The sequence below is a fragment of the Coenobita brevimanus genome, chromosome 93 (genome assembly GCF_032717465.1).
Source record: "Coenobita brevimanus isolate Jiangsu-jjx chromosome 93, ASM3271746v2, whole genome shotgun sequence".
NCBI lineage: Eukaryota > Metazoa > Arthropoda > Malacostraca > Decapoda > Coenobitidae > Coenobita > Coenobita brevimanus.
In genome coordinates, this window is record NC_137046.1 from 40,953,885 (window position 1) to 40,977,103 (window position 23,219).

General features: G+C 40.5%; 1 protein-coding gene across 1 annotated transcript in view; it reads left to right on the forward strand.

The window, feature by feature from the left end:
* Positions 1 to 23,219, forward strand: part of LOC145412414 (neprilysin-1-like) — a 75,889-nt gene that overhangs the window by 41,629 nt on the left and 11,041 nt on the right. Inside the window, exons 13-20 of the mRNA XM_080282300.1 lie at positions 1,034 to 1,129; positions 1,567 to 1,708; positions 1,884 to 2,098; positions 2,361 to 2,537; positions 15,090 to 15,190; positions 15,464 to 15,522; positions 18,258 to 18,377; positions 22,404 to 22,549. Coding sequence (XP_080138426.1) covers positions 1,034 to 1,129; positions 1,567 to 1,708; positions 1,884 to 2,098; positions 2,361 to 2,537; positions 15,090 to 15,190; positions 15,464 to 15,522; positions 18,258 to 18,377; positions 22,404 to 22,549 — 1,056 coding nt within the window. The remainder of the gene's footprint in view (positions 1 to 1,033; positions 1,130 to 1,566; positions 1,709 to 1,883; positions 2,099 to 2,360; positions 2,538 to 15,089; positions 15,191 to 15,463; positions 15,523 to 18,257; positions 18,378 to 22,403; positions 22,550 to 23,219) is intronic.

The following is a 23,219-nucleotide window of genomic DNA, read 5'->3' on the forward strand; positions in this document are numbered from 1 at the left end:
AAAAGTCATCTCTGTTCACTCTGTTATAAGCTTTTTCCACATCCATGTTATAAATATCTTGCAGTCCACATTACAGGCATTCATCACTACAGGTATCACCCTTGCTGCAAATATTTGATCCACACATCTCATGTCACTCTACAAGCCACCCTGTTTATCACTCACCACATATCCTGACACTTATCCTACCATTTCTAGGAGTTTTTCAACATAGCTTACCCACAATGATCATCACAGTTATTCCACAATAATACATGTAAGTTTTCTGTACTTTTATACAAAGATACAGTCACAGCCTTCATCTATTCCTTTAGTACTGTATTCAGTAATTCCATCCACCCAGGCATTACAATATATATTCAATAATTCCATCCACCCAGGCATTACAGTATATAATACAGCCCAGAGATGTCTCAATGCCTTTTCTCCACTACTTCTAATTCACATCTACATCCAGCACACTAAAATTTGCTTCCTTGCTATTCTTCAACCTTTTCACAGCCTTCTTTACTTCTGCCACTAAAACATTCTTGGGAGCCAAGTGTCCTTTCTATTGCACTGCCTAACCCAATCCTGTTAACACCTCTGTTCTGGTCTCATCATTTCCACTACTTCTTAATCACATCTACATCCAGCTCATCAAAATTTGCAACCTTTCTGTTCTTCAGCATTTTCACAGACTTGTTTACTTCTGCCACTAAAACATTCTTGGGCATCAAGTGTCCTTTCTGTTGCACTACCTAACCCAATCCCATTAACACCACTGCTCTGCTCTCATCATTCCCAATCATCAAATTTTCAAAGTGAGTCATTCCACTTGCTCCCTACTTCACATCCATTTGTTCACATTCTTCCAAGTTCATCCCATACATTTACATTTGTTCTCATATTCATTCCCATGGCTACTAAACAGTAAAGTTTAGCAATTTGGTCTTTTCCTTACCCATCTTTGTTTTATATTACTTTTATTCATATATCTGACAGTTGTTAATGATGGAGGTAAGTACCGTAATCATAAATATCTACCCATCAGCTGGTGATGAAAGCCGTCAATGAGACCACCGACCATGCCTGGCGGACCACCGTGACGGGACTTCAAGATGACACTGATGCTGGCACCCCTGGTCAGGTACTGGTTCTCTTGAAATAAAAAGTAAAAACTAATCAACAAGTCTGAGGGCAAAGCAAGGGACTGGTCTAATGGCAGAAGACTAGACCTAAGGTGACGAAAGGAAGTTTATTCATATGTTGACAGGGGCAAAGGTCTGTCTCATTCACAACAATATTCTGATTACAGCAACTAATTTTGGGTATACGCATCTCAAAGAAGGTAATACCAAACATGCTGTTGCCATTTTTTGTACATCTTATAATACCTGAATTGCTCTACAGAAAGTTGAATACAGTATGCTACATGATATTAATAAGAATGTGGATGATATTTGGTATAATTAATAATAATCAACTTACAAAAAGAAAAATTAAAACTTAATTATGCATAGAAAGCATCATTAAAATGATCACTGAAGGCTGAAGTCTAAACTCTGCACTAACTATGCTATGCAGTTTAACTGGCTGGCTTTCCTGAAAGAGATGTTCATCCACACTGGTGTGACCATCACCACAGATGAGCCATTGCTGTCTTTCAAAGGACCCTTCTTTGGTGACTTCAGTGAACTCCTTTCTGCCACTGATCCGAGAACTCTAGGTGAGTCACTCAACAGCCACTTCCCCTGTACAAAGGGATTATCTGTCCTGCTCTATTTCTTCAAATGTAATAAACACAATAAATCAAAACACACACAGTACTCGGCATACTTGTGTATCCTTGAGTTATAAGTTTATGCTTAAAGGTTTGGCTCTAATGAATGTCTTGTTTGCAGCCAATGTCATTGGATGGTGGTGGGTGTTTGAGCTGCAGCAGGAGACCACCTATGCCATGAGGAACATATCATTTGACTTTCTGCAAGCCATTACTGAACAAACCACAATATCACCACGTTGGGTACACTGCATGGATGAAACCAATGGCAACTTGGGCTTTGCTCTTTCTCGAGAGTATGTTGACCAGTACATGACAGATACTGTAAAGCCAGAGGTGGGTTTCACTGTGCTGAAAAAACTTATATAATACAAGCGCATTATCATTTCACATTACAGTACTCTGTATATTACACATGAAGCAACTAAGTTATAGCACACTTAAATGCACATTTACCATAATTTCTTTGCTTTAAACTTAGTAAGTAATAAATTAAATGCTGGACAACATTCATATTAATGTTGTTATTTCATCAAATTAAGCATGTACAAGAGTACAATACTAATACAGTAATGGTGTCTTTGCTTAATCTAAACAGGTAACAGAGCTGGTGGAGGACCTACGTGAATCCTTCTCCTCTCTGCTGGACAACAACACCTGGATGCTGCCTCAAGACCTCATCATGGCCAAGGAAAAGCTGGCTGCTATTGACACCTTTGTTGCCTACCCAGACTGGATCATGGATGACAGTCAGCTCACACTAGCATATGAAGGGGTGGGTTTTGGTGATGGAGGGTGCTACAGTGCAGTTGCAGAAATGATTATCAAATCAGATCCATTATTGCACTTTTGCCTAATGATATTCAAGATGAAACAAAAGCAACTCTAGTAAATGAATACTCAACACTACCTAGTCTCTCTAATATAAGAGATAATTTATTTTGTAAGTCTTTGCTACAGACATTGGCTTATGTCCTGGTGAAGTTAGCTACAGAGATGACAAATTATAAGTATGTGCATAAAAAAAAGTAAACCATTTAACTCTTGTTGTTTAAACTTGATATTTGGTATAAAATTCTCTCTCTCTCTCTCTCTCTCGTCTCACACACACACACACATTACAAAAAAACATATGGATGCAGGACAACATCAGCTCAGATAACATGATATAAAGTACACCAGGCCCTCCACAATCGCGGGGGTTAGGGAACGCAGACCCCCACGAATGTGAAATTTCTGCGAATGTTTGGTGCACCCTCCCGTAAATACCACTACAGTCGCAAATCACCCCCTGTGAGCAAGTGTGCACATACTGTACCTAATAAACCATATTTGGGACCTGAAAGCAGCATAAAATGTCACAAATAGCTGATGACTTGCCCACATGTGAGTGAGGGCAAGTCATCAGCTACATATATACCCCAATACACCAGTCCAGTATGAGACCGCCCTAGCATGTATTCAATATGGATGGTGGATGTTAGTGCCGAAGTGGTGACATGTAGAGAGGTGTATGATATGGAGGACTACTGGGCCTTGAGAGGAGGCTGTGAAGCCTGTGCCCAGAAGTTGGACCAAAAAAAAAAAAAAAAAAAAAAAAAAAAAAATCATGCAATCATACCCATTAAATTCAGTCTTGGCTCCACAGAGGGACAATGCCTCTACAGCCACAAATCACCCCCTGTGAGCAAGTGTGCACATACTGTACCTAATAAACCATATCTGGGACCTGAAAGCAGCATAAAATATCACAAATAGCTGATGACTTGGCCACACTTACAAGTCATCAGCTACATATATACCCCAATTTCTTGCAATCATACCCATTAAATTCAGTCTTGGCTCCACAGAGGGGCAATCCACGAATCTTCGAAGCCCACGAAGTTCATTCCGCAAATGTGGAGGGCCAGGTGTATAATACAACTAAGTAAATGCAAACATACACACACAGACATACCGGTACTTGTACGAGTATAAGGATGGGTGAGATCAGAAACAACATGAAGGTGGTTCCAGTGTGTGTGTGTGTGTGTGTGTGTGTGTGTGTGTGTGTGTGTGTGAGATATACACATACACACACACACACACACACACACACACATACACATATACAGTACCCAAGCGCACCAGTATTTTTGTCAGACAGTACTGTACTACTGTACTGGACTATCTGTACTGGACAAACAACAGACCTTATGGGAAAAATGAATAGTGTCAGACAAGCCTTGAAAAATTCCCCCCTAAATTCAGCTTAAGTGCATTTTAACAAAACTAAGATTTTACCAACCTTTAAGGTGAGTGGTGATGGGCTTGGGGGGGGAAGCGGAAGGGGTTTCTGAGGCTGTAGGAGGTCCTACTGACTCCCTGGAGGAGGGCCTTCAGGATCCTGAGGAGGCCTCTCTGCCTCAACCTCCCTCATAAATCCCTCATAGTCACACACTGACACATCGTTGTCTTTGACATCAGAGGGAAGTGCAATATTTGCAATTTGACTGGCACACATCATAAGTCACGAGGAAGGTGTACTGGACTGGCACGGCAGTACTAGGGAAACATTCCTCGGTGTTGGCCATCTTCCCGTGCGTGAGTGGGTAGTAGTACTAGACGCAGCACGTCAGTACTAGAGAAGAACTCCTCAGATTTGTCACACTTTGTGTGGCTGATCCGTACTAGCCCAACAAATCCGTACTACAGTAATAAATTACTGTATTTAACTTTTTTGCCGACCATACTGGATGAGAATAGTACTGGACAAACGTACTGGACGCGAGGGTACTGTACATATATATATATATATATATATATATATATATATATATATATATATATATATATATATGTATATATATATATATATATATATATATATATATATATATATACGCATAAGGAGTTACGAGGAAAAGTTATTATCCTAAAGACCTTGCGGTCCATATCGAGGAGATACTTTGTATTTGCTTGGGAATATATAACCAATTTGTACTCATTCTAGTGCAGGTAAGATCCTATCAAGGGCTCCATGGAGAGTCATTTCCAGGTGGAGCAGATCTTAAATGTGAAAAAGTTTTCACATATAGTGGTGTTAAATCTTTTTAACTCCAGCTTCCAACCATGGTTGTTTGTTGAGATTAAACAACTTTCTGTGGTCAAGATTGTGAAACCCATTCAGTATTGTAAACACTTCGGTGAGCTGACCTCTTTCTTTTCAAGTATCTAATGAAAACAGTTCCAGAGCCCTTAGGCAGTCCAGATAACTCAGTCTCCTGATGGATGGAATAAGTTTTGTAGCTCTAGCTTGAACTCTTTCAAGCTAATCTGCATCGTTCCTAAGTGTTGGTAAAAAGAACAGCACAGCATACTCCAGAAGGAGTCTTATTAAGAAGTAGTGTAAGAATAATCCCTCTATTCCTGTAACAAATTTGCCTCTGGATATAGCCTAGCAGTTTCTGGCCCTTTTTCTTAACTTTGATGCACTGTTTGGAAAATTTTGACCACTACTTATCAGTACACCTAAGTCCTTTTCCAAGTCTGTCATCCTCAGAGTTCTTCCCAAAAGTGAATATTCTGACTTGGAATTTTCATGGTTAAAATGCATTACCTTGCATTTCTCCAAGTTACACAGCATTTGCCATGTCTCAGACCATTTTCCTAGCTAACACCTGTCTGCCTGGAGTTTTTTATCCCTTCAAGACTACTCACATTTGCTCCAAGTTTGATGTCATTTGCAGACAAGACCACACTTAATGGGCCAACATCTATGTCATGGATATAAATGATGAACAGGAACAGACCAAGGGCTGACCATTGCAGAATTCCAGAAGTGACTGACACCCAGTGAGAAGAAATTCTGTTGATTACCACTCGTTTCTTATCTGTTGGCCAGTTTTCTATCCAGAGTGTAACCTTCTGATTAATATGGGGTGCATGCACTTTTGACATTACCCTGAAGTAAAGCACTTTGTCAAAAGCCTTCTGAAAGTATAGGTTATCTTCTGCTTTCTTCCTGCCATATTCGTTCAACATTTTGTGGAAAATTTCAAGCAAATTGACTGAGAGTCCATAATCAGGTTGTGATTTTCCAGGTGTTCGACAGTACTGTCTGCAGTTATTCCTTCTACCAGTTTTACTATGATAGAGGTCAAACTAACTGGATGATAATTCTAAAGACACTATTGATCCCCTCACTTAAGGACTGGAGTCACATCTGCAAGCTTCCAGTCTGGCATTTCCCATTTCCAGTGACTTGTTGAAGATTTCTGCAAGTAAAGGAGCTATCTGGTCATGTACCTCACTGGGAACTCTTATGAATCAAGTGACTTGAAAATATTTAGCTTGCCAATTCACCTTGCCACCTTCATACATGTATATCCAAGGATGATGGAATCTTTACTCTCATGGGTCATCACTGAACTGATTTTGCAATGTCATGAGTATCTTCTAATGTATGTGGTAGGTGGAGGTGCTCACCATCCACTCACTCGATGTAGTGCTGCTGTTGGGTGTCTGCCCTTTCCTCTCCTCTGTCCTTCTTTCCTTTCATCCTCTTCTGTCTTCCTTTCCTTCATTCTTTCCTTGTCCTTCTGACTACGGGTAACTTTACACTCCCTCTTTTGTCTTTCTTTCCTTCATTCTTTCCTCTTCTTTCTGCCTGTGAAAATGGGAGAAATGGAGTTCCCCCGAGCTAAGCCCTGTATTGGACTATATAGCCCTGCTAGGGTTACAGGAGTGAGCTACCACTCCCAGCATGGCAGCCCTGGTGAGGCTCGAACTCGCAATCCCCCGATTACGAGTCCAGCGCGCTACCACTGTGCTACTGCGCTCCCCTTTCTGCCTGTGAGTGACTCTACATTGAGTGACAAGCCAAATGGTTTCCTGTATACCAGGAAACCATTTACTACGTTGAGTGGTAACCATATAACCAAATTTTGGCACCTGGTGGTTTAGTGGGTAATTATTGCGCTCCAGTCGGATTGAACCGGTGAAGGTTTATATCCAAGGGGTGGTTGGGGTTGATTGCTCATGTAATGCCACTCAGGGATGAGTGAGGCTGGTCGCTGTCATCTTAAATGTCGAGACCAACTGCCTATCCCCGGGCTTCTACGCTCCTCATGGGGCAATGTAGGATAGGATGATGGATGGATCTTCTAGTGTAAAGACTGAAGCAAAATAGTTATTTTGAGTGTTGGCCATATCCAAGTCTGAGATCTGCTCTACATCTAATTGATCTTTAAGTGGTCCAGTACTACCTTGGAAAGGTTTCCTACTGTTTACATGAATGAAGAACTCTCTAGGGCTCTCTTTGCACTGCAGTGCTACCATGATTTCTTCATTTCTTTTTGCCAACTTCAGAAATTTCACTCACCTACATAGTCTTGAAGGAGTCCAAATAATTCTGGTTCAGCTTCTTTTGGTCTTCGTCTGTGCAGCCTTTCTGTTTTTTATTGTAGCTGCTATTTCATTACTAAACCATTTTGGTTGAGCCATGTCTGGCATTGTGGACTTAAGGATATGAATTCAGTTTGTCATTCTGAAAACTGCTCTTTAAGTGAGTGATTCATTGCCTTTACATCACTGTCCTAGTCCAATTCTCATAATACTCACTTTAAAATCTACAAAATCAGCTCAGCTGGTCTGTTTTTCTTTAATGAGGTCCAGATGATCTTTCACAGCAAATATGTAATGAGAACCCAATCAGGTTGTGGTCACTACCCCCCAGTGATTCACCAACAGACAACCAGGTAACACTTTTGATTCACCAACAGACAACCAGGTAACACTTTCATCTTCCATAGTGAACACAAGATCTAGGATAATATTGCCTCTCTTTAGTTCTTTTTCCGACTGGGACAAAATATTTTCAACAAAGTCTACATGATGCCTACCTTTTGTATTTGCAATTTTGTCCTCTCAGCTTACATGACAGTTGAAGTCACCAAGAATTACCGTACAAAATTATTACCACATACTACACTGTTCAACTTCAGTACAGTATGTATCATCATCAGGACAGAGAGCTAATGTGGTCTGTATACAAGAACTAACTTATACATAGTGTTGGTTAGATGAAGGTCCACACCTAACATTTTGTGGTCTAACCTAATTTTACAGTAGATAGGATTAAGCTGCCATCATATACTGTATTTCAATCCTGCCCCCTTCCTATGACGAATGATCTTTGTGAAACATTTTGGAACTAGGAATAATCACTATCCAACATAATCTCTACTCACACTCTGAATCCTTGGCTCTGTAATGACCATAACATCAAAAAGTTCTGTAGTCATGAATGTTTTGAGTTTGGGTAATTTGCTTCTAACTGCCCCAGCACTAAATAATAATAATATCATCATTATCATCATCATCATCATCATCATCATCCAGCCATATGTTGCCCCATGAGGAGTGTAGTAGCCAGGAGCTAGGCAAGTTGGTCCTGATATTTCAGATGAGAATGACCAGCCTCACTCATCCCTGAGTGGCATTACATGAATACTGTAACACACCCTCAACCACCCCATGGATATAAACCTGCACTGGCTCAATCCGACTGGAGTGCATTAATTACTCACTAAACGACCAGGTGCCATAATTTGGTTACATGGTTACCACCCAGCATAGTAAATGGTTTCCTGATGTACAGGAAACCAGAAACCATTTGGCTCATCACTTCGTGTAGAGTCACCTGTAGGCAGAAGGAAGAGGAAAGAATGAAGGAAAGAAAGACAGAGGGAGTGTAAAGTCACCTGTAGGCAGAAGAGGAAAGAATGAAGGAAAGAAAGGCAGAAGAGGGAGTGTAAAGTCACCTGCAAGCAGAAGGAAGAGGAAAGAATGAAGGAAATTATGAAGATGATGATGATGATGATAATAATAATAATAATAATAATAATCTATCTATCTATCTATTGCCAGACACCTCAATCCCGTTCGGGGTGGACACAAACAAATCGCCTCCACGTCGCCCTGTCCCCTGCCATTTCACTGCCCCTCTTCCAACTCACACCCTCCTCTCTCATATACCTCTCCACCCCATCCCTCCATCTCATCCTCGGCCTCCCCCTCCCTCTTCCCTCCTCCACCTCACTCACATACACAATGAGGAGGAGGAGGAGGAGGAGGAGGAGGAGGAGGAGGAGATCACTGAAGCACTACTGTATATTATTACTTCTTATCAACAAACTTTATTATTCCACACCTTTTACACATTACATAAATTATTCCATCCATTCTGTGCTCTCCATACACATTTTGCCATACTCATAACCTCATTTCCACCTCTTTTAGTCTTGAATTTTCACCAAAACCTTGCACCTATACATTAACGTGAGCATTAACAAACATTCTTTTAATCCTTCTGCAGCCTTCATGCTTAGATCTTTGCTTAGTATCATGGCCTTCAAAGCACCAGCCATTTTCCTTCCTAAGGGTGGTAACCTTATAACCAACCGACACGTGTTCCCTGCGTGACAGGAAGTGGGTTGGTGAAGGGTTAGTGCCACTCCCCGGAAAACAACTAACTAAAAATACGATCAAGAAGCCTCAGACCAGGACAGACCAAAAGATGACGACTAAAGACCGAACAAAGACATGATACGAATGGCGACGTGGAATGTAAGGGGTGCAAATGATGAGGTGAAAGAGAGAGAGATAGTCCAGGTGCTTGAGAGTGCGAAAGTGGATGGATGTGGATTAACTGAAACTAAATGGCGAGGAGAGAGTATGAGAGAATGGGAGTATGGATTTGGTATATGTGCAGGAGTAGGTGAGAATGACAGGACAAAAGAAGGAGTGTGTATTGTTTTGAGTAACAGATGGAAGGAGAATACTGTATGAGAGAATGGTTCAGTTGGCACAAGGATTGTTTGGGTAAGATTGAAAGTTGGACTACAAATGTGTGCGATTGTGTGCGTGAATCCACCAACGCAAGATCATGCAAGAAGAGTGAGAGAGGAGTTCTGGACAAATGTGAAAGTGTGCATGGAAAAGTTTGAAAGGAATGAGAGAATGTTTTTGATTGGTGATATGAATGGTAAAGTGGGAAATGTGAAGGTGGATGGAGTAGTTGGTGAGGGGGGTGTGCCTGCTGAGACAGATGAGAATGGCAGTGCTTTAGTGGACATTTGTGCTGGGAGGGGATTGGTGATAGCCAGTACCCTCTTCAAGCACAAAATGATCCACAGGTATATGTGGCAAGTGATGAGAAGGGTGGGTGGTGAACTGAATGAAAGAAAGGCAATGATTGATTATGGGTGTGTGTATGGATGAAAGGATGCAAAGGTGTGTAATGGATGCAAGAGCATATAGAGGTTGGGGGAGTGGACTTTCTGACCACCTGAATCAAGGTCTACGTAAAATGAAGAAATAGAAGAAGGGAAGGACGGGGGGAAGGAGTAGATGCAAGGAGAGTGGAAAGGTTACAAGAGGATGAGAAAAAGGCAGAATATAAGAGAGAAGTGGAGGAACGATTGGGTAAATATGAATTGGAGCAGATGGGGGACGTGAAAGGTGTGTGCAAGGTATTCACAGAAGAAATATGTGCAGCATGTGCGGTGGTGTGGGGGGTGAAGAGAAGACAAAAGGGGATGCAAGGAACGGCATGGTAGAAGGAAGAGATGAGACAGGCTGTGGCAGAAAAGAAGAAAGTATATAATGAATGGATGAGATATAGGGGCATGGAAGAAGTTGAGAGACAGAAAAGAGAGTTATATGTAGAAAGGAAGAGAGAGGTGAAAAGATTAGTAAGAGAGAGTAAGAAGAGAGTGGATGAGGAATTTGGAAGGAATTTGAGTGTAAAGTGGAGGGACTGTAAGACAATGTTCTGGAAAGAGGTAAAGAAAGTTAGACAGGGTGGCAATAAAGTTAGTAGGGGAGTGAAAGATAAAAATGGTAGATTACTAGTGGAGAAGCAAGAAAAAGTGAGCAAATGGAAAGAACACTTTTAGGAATTGTTGAACATAGAGAATGAAAGTAATGCGAGTATAGGTGGCTGGGGAATGGCTGAGAGAAGGAGGGAGGCGAGAAGACAGGAAGAAATCAATAGGATGGAAGTTGTGGAAGGAATGAAGAAAGTCAAAATGGGGAAAGCCCCAGGAACTGATGAAGTGTGTGGTGAAATGCTGAAGCATGGGGGAGAGATAGTAGTAGAATGGATGTGGAAGATGTGCAGATTGGCCTGAGATGAAGGGAGTGTCCAAGAGGATTGGAAGTCAGGTATAATTATTCCCTTGTACAAAGGGAAAGGGGAAAAAGAAGTCTGTGGTAATCATAGGGGCATTTTGTCTTCTTAGTGTAATAGGAAAAGTATATGGTAGGATGTTTATTGACAGGGTTAGGGAAATAACAGAGGAATTAGTTGGAGAAGAAAAGGGACTTTTTAGGAAAGGAAGAGGTTGTGTAGATCAGATATTCATTCTTAGAGCCCTAGTGGAAAAGTTTCTGGAGAAGGGAAAGAAATTGTATGCGGGCTTCATGCATTTGGAGAAAGCATATGACAGGGTGGATAGACAAGGATTGTGGAAAATATTAAGAATGTATGGAGTAGATGGGAAGTTGAATGCTGTGAAGAGTATGTATGAGGGTGCTAAGGCTGCAGTGCGTGTGGCTAGTGAACTGAGTGAATTTTTCTGTTGGAAGGTTGGGTTGAAACAGGGATCTGTCATATCTCCATGCTTGTTAAATCTGTACATGGATGGGGTTATAAATGAGATACAAGGTAGGGCAGTGGATGTTGGAGTGGCCCTAATGAGAGAGGGCAGTGTTTGGAAACTCCCTCTAATGTTGTTTGCAGATGCTACTGTGTTGTTAAGTGAAGTCGAAGGGGAGCTGCAAGGCTTGGTGGATGAGTTTGGGAGAGTGTGTAAGAAACGAAATCTAAAGGTGAATGTAGGGAAGAGTAAAGTTATGGTCTTCGTGAGAGGTGAAGTCAGTGAACGTACAGTGAGGCTAGAAGAGGAGGAAATGGAAAATGTGAATACTGTACGTTTAAGTACTTGGGTAGTGTGATGAGTAAGGATGGAAGTTTGGAGGGTGAAGTGCTTGAAAGGGTACTGCAAGGAAGAAAGGTTGCTGGTTCCATGAAAGCAGTGATAAGAAACAGGGAAGTGAGCATGGAAGTGAAGAAGTTACTACATGACAGTATTGTGATACCAACTCTAATGTATGGAAGTGAAGCTTGGATGTTGTTGGAGGGACATAAGACAAGAGTGACAGCTGTGAAAATGAGTTATTCGAGAAGAGCAAGTGGAGTCACATGGAGAGACAGACTGACAAATAAGGATGTGAAGGAGCATTGTGGTGTGGATGTGGTTGTGATAGGAAGCGTTAGGAGAAATACGCTGAGGTGGTTTGGCCATGTGGAGAGGATGGAGAGTGAGAGACTGACAAGGAGAGTGTATGTGAGTGAGGTGGAGGGGGGAGAGAGGGAGGGAGATACTGTACCAAGAATGAGATGGAGGGATGGAGTGGAGAGGTATATGAGAGAGGGGGGTGTGAGCTGGGAGCAGGGCAGTGAAATGGCAGGGGACAGGGCGATGTGGAGGCGATTTGTTTATGGCCACCCCGTATGAGATTAAGGCGTCTGGCAATAGATAGATAGATGGTGCCACTTTTCAGTTCCTTTGGAAATTTACCTCCTCTCTTTTCCTATTTCTGCATCTTTAAACTCCCTTGCAAATAGTCTCTCAACATTCACCATCTGTGGCAGTACCGTATCATATTAACAGAGTTACTGTCTCTCTCAGCAACCATTACTTTACTCTTATCTGCATTTACTTTAACTCATTCAGTACCGGAGCCTTTGTCAGCTTTTGTCCCCAGATTGCCGGATCTGGGCAGAAAAGTTACCTACAATGCCAGACATATTCTACTTTTTTTATTCAATGAATAGGTACTGATGGTGCAGGGAAGGAAGCCTGTACCCCCTCCCACCCATGGGAGAGAAGGAAGGGTGCTTGTCTTCCCATTTTCTGTCAAGTAACTAGGCCTGACTCAAATAATTACGCACAAATGTGCAGAAAACCGCGTCCATATATATATGGATTTGGCAGTTTAGCATATTATATGTTTGTCCATATTTATATGGCCTCGGCAATTTAGCAAACTATACTTTTGTCCGCATATATACGGACTCGGCAATTTAGCGTACTATACATTATGTCCATATATATACAGACTCGACAATTTTAACACATTTGGTTTATCCGTACATACTGTATACGGACACAGCATGGAATGGGTTAAAAACATGATGCCCACAGACATTCACGAAACTCTACATCAGTTTGCAAAGCTTCTATTTAATATTGACAGGCAACACAGCATCATCTGCAGACACTACAGTAGATACGAGATACTCCACCATTATCATCTCACCCCTCTCTCTGCACCTTGAGCTTTAATACCTCTCATAAACCCATCTATATCTACAGCTATTAATTATATTATACAGTACTGGATTGCCACAGTAATATCACAGATTGTTTTCTTCCTTTGTCGCTGATAATCAACCACTCACTTAAAGCATCCATTTTTTCTTACACATACTTCATTGCCATCACAAAACTCATTACAACATTCAACAGTTTTCCATCTACACCAGACATACATATAACATCTCATACACTTTCCCTATTCATACTGTCACATGCTTTTTCCAGATTCATAAATGTCATAAACACGGTACAATCCTTCAAAAGCTTTCTCCACCATCTGTCTTACCACATATATTAGATTCCCACATTCCCTACCACTCATGAAAACTGCTGTGTTCATCACTCACCAGACAGTGATGTATTCCTTGCCATCTCCATGAATTTTCTTTCCTATACCTATCCTACAGCACACAGCAGCCTTATACCATGAAAATTTTAGCATGCACTTCAGTCACTTTTACTTTTGTACAAATGCATTATCACATTTTTCTTCTACTCCACTGGTGCAACTTCATTCACCAACCAGGCTTTCTGGCATTTTTTCCAACAAACATTTAATTCCATTCTTTTCAGTATACTTTTCATTATGTTTAGTAGCCCCTACATGTACTTCATTGGCACTCGATGTCTTCCCATTCATTAATCTCTTCATAGCATTCTACATTTCCACATTCCTTCTCTTCCAAAACTTGCCACTGCTCTTCGTCATCATTCCCATTCACTAGTTTTTCATCTTCTATGCAATTTTTACTTTACTTACAGATGCTAGTATTTTTCCACTTGGATTCCACACAGTTTTGCATTTTTTTTCCTTCACTCTCAAATCTACATATTTGCACTTATTTTCAAAATAATTTCCTTTTTTTATTTTTTATTTTTTTATCATCTTACATTACAGTATTTTTCTTCCTTGATCATTTACTTCCTTCTTTTTTCTCCATGAGAACCTCTTCAATTATTTTTTAAATCCTTAATTCCTGTATACAGTATTCACTTTTTTTTTTTTTTTTTTTTTTTTGTCTCACATTGACCACAGCCACATTTTTCTTCCATTATTCTTTCATCCTCCACATCACACCAAGCTGTGCTTTTCTTAATAGTTGCTATCTTTGCAACACAAGACACAACTTTGGGAAAATTTGTGGCATCCTGTGTGGATCCCACATGTTTTCTTAATCCATATGCTCCTAATTCATTTACCCTTCATTTTCCGCCACTTTAACCTCACATTCATCACCTAGTGCTTTCTTCCTCAGCCTTTCCACTTTCAGTCATGCCCTTTAAGTTCTTCTCCTTCAGTTTATACGCCACTCTCCTCTCAGTTTTACATTATATATCATAAGCATATGACCAAATAAGCCTTGACCTAGGTCTCTAACTCCCCATATGTCAACAGCACTCTCAAGCATCTTTCTGCCTATAAGCAAGTAACCAGTGAAGCTTCTTTCTACATTCTCTCCAGCCTCAATCATTCATAAAGTAATGTATTTTTGTGCATCTTTGTGCTTAAAATGTGCATTCCTAAAGCATCACCATCATTCCTTATAAATTTTCTTCAATCAGCAACCATTATTGTTCTATACTGGCCCTTAAAAATGACCCACTCCACCATTACGGTGCCTATGTAAACTCTCCCATTATCTACCATCACAAGAACTGTAAAACCTCTCAGCATCTGTCCTACGGCTTCATCTAGCTGGGTCCAAAAATCAGTCCTTCTCTTCCTCACTTCACAACAGCAAGGTGTACACAGTTATCCAAGCCACTATCTCTCCAGCACCATCATAAACTTTTACATTACATGATGCATATACACCTCTATCTAAAGCTTTAAAAATTAGTCATAATTAAACATGTGCTGAGGATGCACTGTCATGCAAAATACACATCGCTATTTACAGCTCAACCTGGTGAGTGGTGACCATGTTGGTAATCTACACAAGATTGGGATATGGTTTGACATCAACAGCCTGGCATCTTTGCGGGAAAAACCCGAGCATTCGTAAGTTTGTTTTTTTGTCTTTTGCATCATATAACTGTATAGAGTGATGAAACTTAAACTTCTTCAGTATAAGCTAGCAAAAGCAGCAACAACAATACATTAATATTAATAAAGTAAAGGAATCAATTAGACTCATAAAGCAAGTTACTGTACTTGAAACTTCTGAGACAAACAAAATTTCTAATTCTTCATGTAATGACATGTATAATATAAGAGCAATACCAAAAAGAAAATTCAATGACCATAACTTATTATTTCATGGACTCCTTACAGGTTCCTCTACCCTCCAACTTTTGTAAACGCTTTCTACAGTCCTCAGCAAAACAGCATCAGTAAGTTCTGGAGTGATGATGTCAATGGTGACTTCCTTTTTTTTTTAAGACTGCAATCATCTATCTTACATTAAGATATTATCTAAATTGTACTACCCAATGCTACAGTAATGTGTTTTATTAATTTTAGCCATTAAAGTACTTTGTACAAACAAGAAGCTCCTCACATATGCGGTTAAAGTGTCAACCGTGCCTTCTGTATAAGAAGAACCTGCGTAACTTTGCCCCATTAACCCATTAAAATAAAACTGTATTCTCCAACCCCCAACCAGATCCCAACTTGCCTACTAAAATCCCTCTGTGACCCCAACTAGGCTACAGATATGCTTCCTAAGGGCATAACATGCTGTATAGAGATGGTGGTAATAGTAGTAGTAGTAGTAGTAGTAACAGTGGTAGTAATAGTAGTAGTAGTGGTAGTAGTAGTAGTAAGTGGTAGTAATAGTAGTAGTAGTAGTAGTAGCAGTGTAACCTGGCCCTGTCTAGTGGAGCAGACCCATCAACCTCAGACAAGCAGTCACCCCTGCTGGGTCATCCCATGCAGTGAACTAATGTGCTCTAGTGCTCTGTGGATGGTGCTTTGCCACAGTAAGGCACCCTAGGAAGAATTAAGCAACATCACATCAGATGAATGGATGATGGCAGGCACCATGTAACACCAACTGTACAGTATAAAAGCAAAACAAACATAAAGGAATAAGAAAGTGGGAAAAGTTTCACCATGATAAATACCAACCTACTGATGAAAAAACATTCTGTGAACCCACTCTCTACATAGGTGCTAGATGTTGGCCTCAAACCCCTCGATTTTTTTTTTACAAAAGCCAAGATGATGGCCTAGACATCACTGCACAGACATTTTGAATGCCATCATGGATTTTCACCATTGATGGGCACCTTGCAAAATTTTTTGACCACTTAAGGAGTTACTGCGTATCCAGAATCCGTGGATGCAGGGCCCACCTTTGGCAAAAAAAAAAAAAAAAAAAAAAAAATCAGTTTCTTGACAAACTTCATGATGGAAGCCTAGAAAGGAATAGTGTTGTATTACACCACATATAAGACTAGTACCTTCTCTTTTCAGCCAGTCATAAGGTATTGTTTAGTATGGTATTGTACTAAATACAGTAAAAGTCCAAAATTTCGGCATCCAATGCCCCGGCAAATCTGACATTTCAGCAGTTTTGAGAAATAGTCCCATTTACGAAAATCTCCGATCGTTCGGCAGATTCTCCGATTTTTTTCGTCAATCTTGAAATCCTCCATGAGGCTCGCCAGCTAGCTACCCGCCTTTACCCGCCTCAGTGAGTGAGATAGTGAAAGTGATGGAACGAGTCTACCACTGCCATGAAGCTCAGAGGCTAGCTCTTTCTCCTATAGCATAAAGAGAGGACAAACATGTAGTGAGTCTAGTATGGGAAAGAGAATCTGTTTCGCCATTCTTCCTCCATTCTTCCGAGTTGTTGCCGTGCTGCTGCCGACTTCTCTTGATACTTCTGTGTGCTTTGTGAACTTCGTACCGAAATACCTCTGAAATTACTATTCGAGTGTGCTGTAAGCACCGTAACATCAGACAGGAGCTTTGTAACACCTGAGTGGACCAGCCGTGTGTTGTGAACAGTATAAACATCTTCTGCGTGCTTTGAAAATGGCCTCCACGTGTGGAAAGTTAACTGGTGTTAACAAGAAGCGTACACATAAGATGTTGACTATTGTACATATGTACATATTGTACATATGTAAATAAGGAACCTACAGTACTATAAGTTTAGGTAAGTGCATGTGAACTTGTAGGCCTACTGTACCATTACATTTATATACAGTATGTTCACTAATTTCTTTATTTTTCATATTCATGTATAGTACTGTATTCATTACAGTATTGTACAGTATCAAACAGTATACAGTACTCTCTCCAAACACATTTGTAATGATATGAGTAATGATGATAGTGTTCACCGAAACATATAAGGTACTGAGTGGGTAGGGTTTTCGATAATTCGGCAATTTTGCTATTTCGGCACTTGCCTGGTCCCATAGATGCCGAAATATTGGACTTCTGCTGACACACTATACTGGCAATATTCAGCATAAGTAATGACTAAGTCATAAATTTTTGTTGTCCACTAATTCATATAGGTGGCCTTACCACTTTATACAGCATTATATGAATTATCCCATACAAAGAGATACCCTTGTTTAGTCACAGGAGGATCGGTGGTGTAATATTTATCCCATAAATAGAGTTAATATTGTAAGAGGTGTGTAAAGCACACTCATAATTCTAGCTTCAGTAAATCATTTAGGTGTTTCATGTCTTGCTAGGGTTTCATCTGGTATGCTGAAATTTCCAGATAAAAATGCCACTTAATTTTGGTTATCTTTACTCACATAAGAAACCTAACTGTCATCTCTCTCTCTCTCTCTCTCTCTCTCTCTCTCTCCACACACATGGTGACCCTTAAATAGCATTCAACTAGCAATTTAGGTGGGGAAACATAGGTGTTGAGGAAATGGCTCAGGCTACCGGTGTGGGCATGGATTTGACATTTGGAGTAGGTAATGAATATATGATGCATGTTAGACACTGATAACGTTGACTAAGCCATCCTCTCAGCACCTGTGAAATTGCCCTCCGGAGTGGCAGAGAAGTGTAATATGTGGGTCACCTTGAATATGTGCCTGATATGAAGAGTGAATATAATATATATATATATATTTTTTTTACTTTTCAGCCATCCTTGGTGGCATACTAGTGTTCCCGTTCTACAGCCAGAACTCACTGGCTACTCTCAACTATGGAAGCATTGGCATGATCATTGGCCATGAGATGACCCATGGCTTTGACAATACAGGTTAGATTATTAGCTTTTTAAACTTCATATTTAAGTCTAATTAGTGCTTAAGAGGGAAACCTTCATGTGTTGGCACTGATATATGATGGCTGTGAGCTCCTTAGCTAAACAAATGTTCCTCAACTCTTTCCAATCCCCTGAAAAGATGATTATGGACTCCAAAGAGGGAACTTCAACCTGCAGTGAACTGGATTCATGTCCTGATGAGCCTGTGACCATAAAAACAATAGGCATTTGTCTTTCCCAGTGTCTGTATAGAAGAAGTGTTAGAAAACATTAAAAGAACTTACAATGGCTTGGCCATGTGGAGAAAATGGAGAGTGAGATACAGACTAGAAAGGTGTATGTGAGTGAGGTTGACATGAGGAGGGGGCAGGCAAGATTGAAGATGAGATGGAGCAAGATGTGAGTAGTAGAAAGGACAACCTGATGGCAGAGAACAGGGTAACAGAAGCGATTCATTTGTGCCACCCTTTCCAAGGTTAGAACATCTAGCTATAGACAAGCAGATGAATGCATAAGACTGAGTGACTGAAAATCTGTCTGCTGCATCTGTCATCCAACCTTTATTGCTCTGTTAGAAGCACAGGGGATCAGGGCTTGGCTACTCAAGCCAAACATTTAAGATGAGTGTGACCTCTTACCCCATTAATCTATTAAACCACCAAGCATCCACATCAAATTTAATTAAAAATTATTACCCAGAACATTCTGGTAGCAAGTGAGCCAAGACAGAATGATAACTGGCAAAACACCACCCAGTGACCCACAGGGAATGAGCCAGGAAGAAGGAAGATGTGGAGAGGATTGAGATAGGCATCCATTCCCCTAACATCAAGGAAGATGACATGATGCACAGGGAAAGACACATGCACAGAAAGCACCAAGCCCCCCACCAAAAACACACACACACACGCACACACACACACACACACACACACACACACACACACACACACACACACACACACACACACACACCGCTCGCTGGTGCAGTGGTAACGTTCCCGCTTGCCAACTGGTGGATTGGAGTTCGCGCCTCGCTCAGGTTGCGAAAAGTTTCACTGACGAAGTGGGTGGTTACTGTCACCCTTGAGCAAGTGGATTACAGACCATTATCCACGAGTAGCCAGTAGCATCCGAGTGAACCAGGTGGCTGGGGAAGTTTGACCATTCAATATGGATCTGGACAGCAATTTTAGCTCAGCTTGTGGGTTACAGTCTATTACCCATACGTGAACAGAGAGGCCGGCGAGCCACCCAACTGATTCTTTTAACTTGTCAGCTGGTCAGCTGCCGATGTTGCAACTTTTATGTTCAGATATGGACTAATAAATCTGGATACAGAAATAATAGATCCAAGGCCTAACATCCGTGTATATATACCGGTATATATATATATATATATATATATATATATATATATATATACAGTATACAGTAAGACTCCACTATAACAGACTAATTGGGGCCCAAGCCATTCCAAAAAATGCGAAATTCCAATAAAAGCGACATCCGGACTTCCCCCTGCTAACCCAGACTTTTTCCAATATATCAGACATTAGTCTGGATCGCACCAATGGTTTTTAAACTGTTTTGACTGCCATTGCGGTACTGTAGTGTGTTATAACTTCACTACATTAATCAAATGGTAATAATACATATAATAATACTGTACTGTACACTGATAAGCATGTCTTTTATTTATCTTATTGTGGTGAACATGGCTGAAGTGATCAGACAGTCCGGATAGCTTCTGGCTTTATCAGATGTTTTCCAATATACAGTATAGGAATTTAGTTCGGTAGCTCCTTGAGTCCGATAAAAGCGAATTCCGGTCTATTGAAGTCCGGTATTTTGAGGTTTTATATATATATATATATATATATATACATACATACATACATACATACATGCATACATATACAGTAATACCTCGATATGCGATACCCTGGCTTAACGAGGGGGGTAGAAATTGCACCATACCCTGCCTAATGATGGCCAAACCCCGGTTTAACAATGGGTTTTGATATTTCTTACCAATTTTGATGATATTTTTTACTAAAATTGTGTGTTTAGGTTGATTTATAAACTGTTTTTAGACTTTGATTAATGTGTTTTAGCCATAGGGGTGAACGTTGTCATTTTGGGGTACAGTTTACTAAGCTTGATTTTTTCCAGCCTAATATTTGATGATATTCAGATTTTATTTGTTGGTTTTAGTCAGTTATTTACAGGTGTTAGGCTTAGGTTAGCTTCCTTGACAGCAGATAGGCCATTTAGATTGCCTTTAAACCTGTTTATGGGCTCATCTGGATAGGTTTTGGACTTGGTTTGGGAGGAAACCCAAGGCTGGTAAATGGTCCACATTGAAATACATGTTAAAAGTACCCCGATATATGATACCCCGCCTAACAATGGGGTTTAACCTAACCAGTTAGATCGTTAAACTGGGGTATGCCTGTATATATATATATATATATATACTGTATAAGTAAACTCTCAATTATCTGTCGTCACAATATCCGGTGCTGCTGGCTTGGCTCTAGTAAAGCAATATTCAGTAAAATTATGCAACATTTGACCCCAAACCAGGATGTAACCAGTGGTTCTATGCAATATTCGGCATTGAGGCGTATCAACCACCTCGTAAATGTTAGCCAACCAGCACTGTATTACTGTGCTGGATTATTATTTTATTGGTATGCCTAGTTTTCATCTTTTACTCAAGGGAAAGGTTTTAGGATAGAGGCAGATGGTAACACATCAATATCCAGCCCAATGCTGAATGTTGAGCTGCTGGGGGGTACCATGCAATATCTGGCATGTCACGTTGCTCAGTGTAGGGTGTAGCTGAATTACAATGGATAATTGGGAGTTTACTGTCAATATATAAATATATATACAGTATGAGGAGCTGACAAATGAAGGGGTGTATATCCAAAAGGTAAGCTTTGAGAATACCTGTACAAAGTGTAAAGATTTAAGAGTTTATATCCCAAAAGTGAAAGATAATAAAAACTTGGAACTTCGGGGAAAAAGAAATCATTAACATAGTTACCTACATCACTCATGACGAAATAGGTTACTCATCATCCATAACCCCCCCCCACCTCTTTTCCCCACCCTACTTTGTAATTTGGCAGGATTAGGTTGTGTGCAAATCTTAAGGTAAATTGCACAATTAGGAATGGAGTAAAAAACTCAGAAAATAACTCGTACTGAGCAATGCAAATTGTATGATTAGGAATGGATTTTTTTTCTGAAAATAATATATGCCAAATGATGAGGAACGAGGAACAACACGTGATTACTTCTTTAAAGTAACATATAAAGATGTATTTCTGTGGCATGATAAAACATTGATGGGACAAGGTTTAAGTAACTAGACTGGCATATCCACACAACCATACACATGGCTGGACTGATGCCACAGGCATTCCAAGACCAAGTTGTAAGGGTTAGTCCTAAAAAATCCACTTGAATTGAAGATGATACGGCACCACACACACCCTCCCCCATCTCTCCATTCCACTGCTTCCCATCTCAGTCCGTTGCCTCCCTTATTAACTCCCCTTACCCCCACCTTCCAACCGCTGCCTCCCCTCTACCCACACCTCTACTCCCTCCTCCCTCCCTAACTGTGACCTCTCTGGAAGAAACAAGTTAGTTCAGGTGGCAAAGTCATACCTGGTGTAGTCACTCCATCTGTCTGCAAGTGTACATCATGATGTACACAGTCTGGAAAAGAAATACAGTGAGTGTTGTACTTGTAATAGTACCTGATTTTCTCAGAGGTAGCAGTAGTTGTACTCCAGTACAGTACAGTATATCTTTTTGTACTTGATCCCAACCCTGTTCTTCAAGGTCCAAAAGGGGTAAGTTCAGATTGGATATTACTACTGTCCTTTTTAATTATTACTATCTATCTATCTATTCATCTATTGCCATATTACAAGGTAAGATATTTATTAGCCTTGTCAAACAAACTTTAAGCATTTTCTACTGCCTTTGGTTTGCTTTCAGGTCGTCTGTTTGACAAAAATGGGAATCTAGTGCAGTGGTGGAGTGACGAAACCATCTCGGCCTATAACCAGCGGGCTGAATGCTTTGTCAACCAATACAATGATTTCTACCCACCTGAACTTGTTGATGTTGGCCTCAATATTTCGGTATGAATGCTGCTGTAATTTTCCTTAAATGGGATACATAGCAAAGTACAGTGCTGTACTGTAAAAAAAAAACTATGTAATAACTACAAATACATACATACATATATATATACATATATATATATATATATATATATATACAGTATACAGTAGGCTCGCCCAGTGCGCGTCATCTCAGTGCACGAATCGCGTTGTGCGCGAGTGACCAAAAATCATAACAAAAAACCTTGAATGCGCGAGTTTACCCCACAAAACATGAGGTAGAGGCAAGAAGTGGCTTAAAAACGCCATTTTCCATCAGTACGCAACCCCCCTCACACACAACGCGCCAATAGTGACCTAGAGGCTCATGGGGAAGGTGCTCAAGATGAGTCTACAATAAGATATCGCCAGTAACAGCGTTTTCGGCAATAACAGTAAGTTAGAATAGATACCTAGCTTCTATAATAATGATGTTTATTTCGTGAATACCAAGTTGTTATACTGCCAATACGTCCATAACAAGACGAGGAATGAAACAAACAAGCAAGAAGAGATGAAGGAAATTGCCGAAAATGTGAGCAGTAGCAAGGAGGAGAGGGAGGATTCTCCCTTCACCACCTCCCCTGACTCGCCCACCGTCGTCCTCCACTGCCCCACCTGACTCACCAGCCGCCTCCCTCTCCACCTT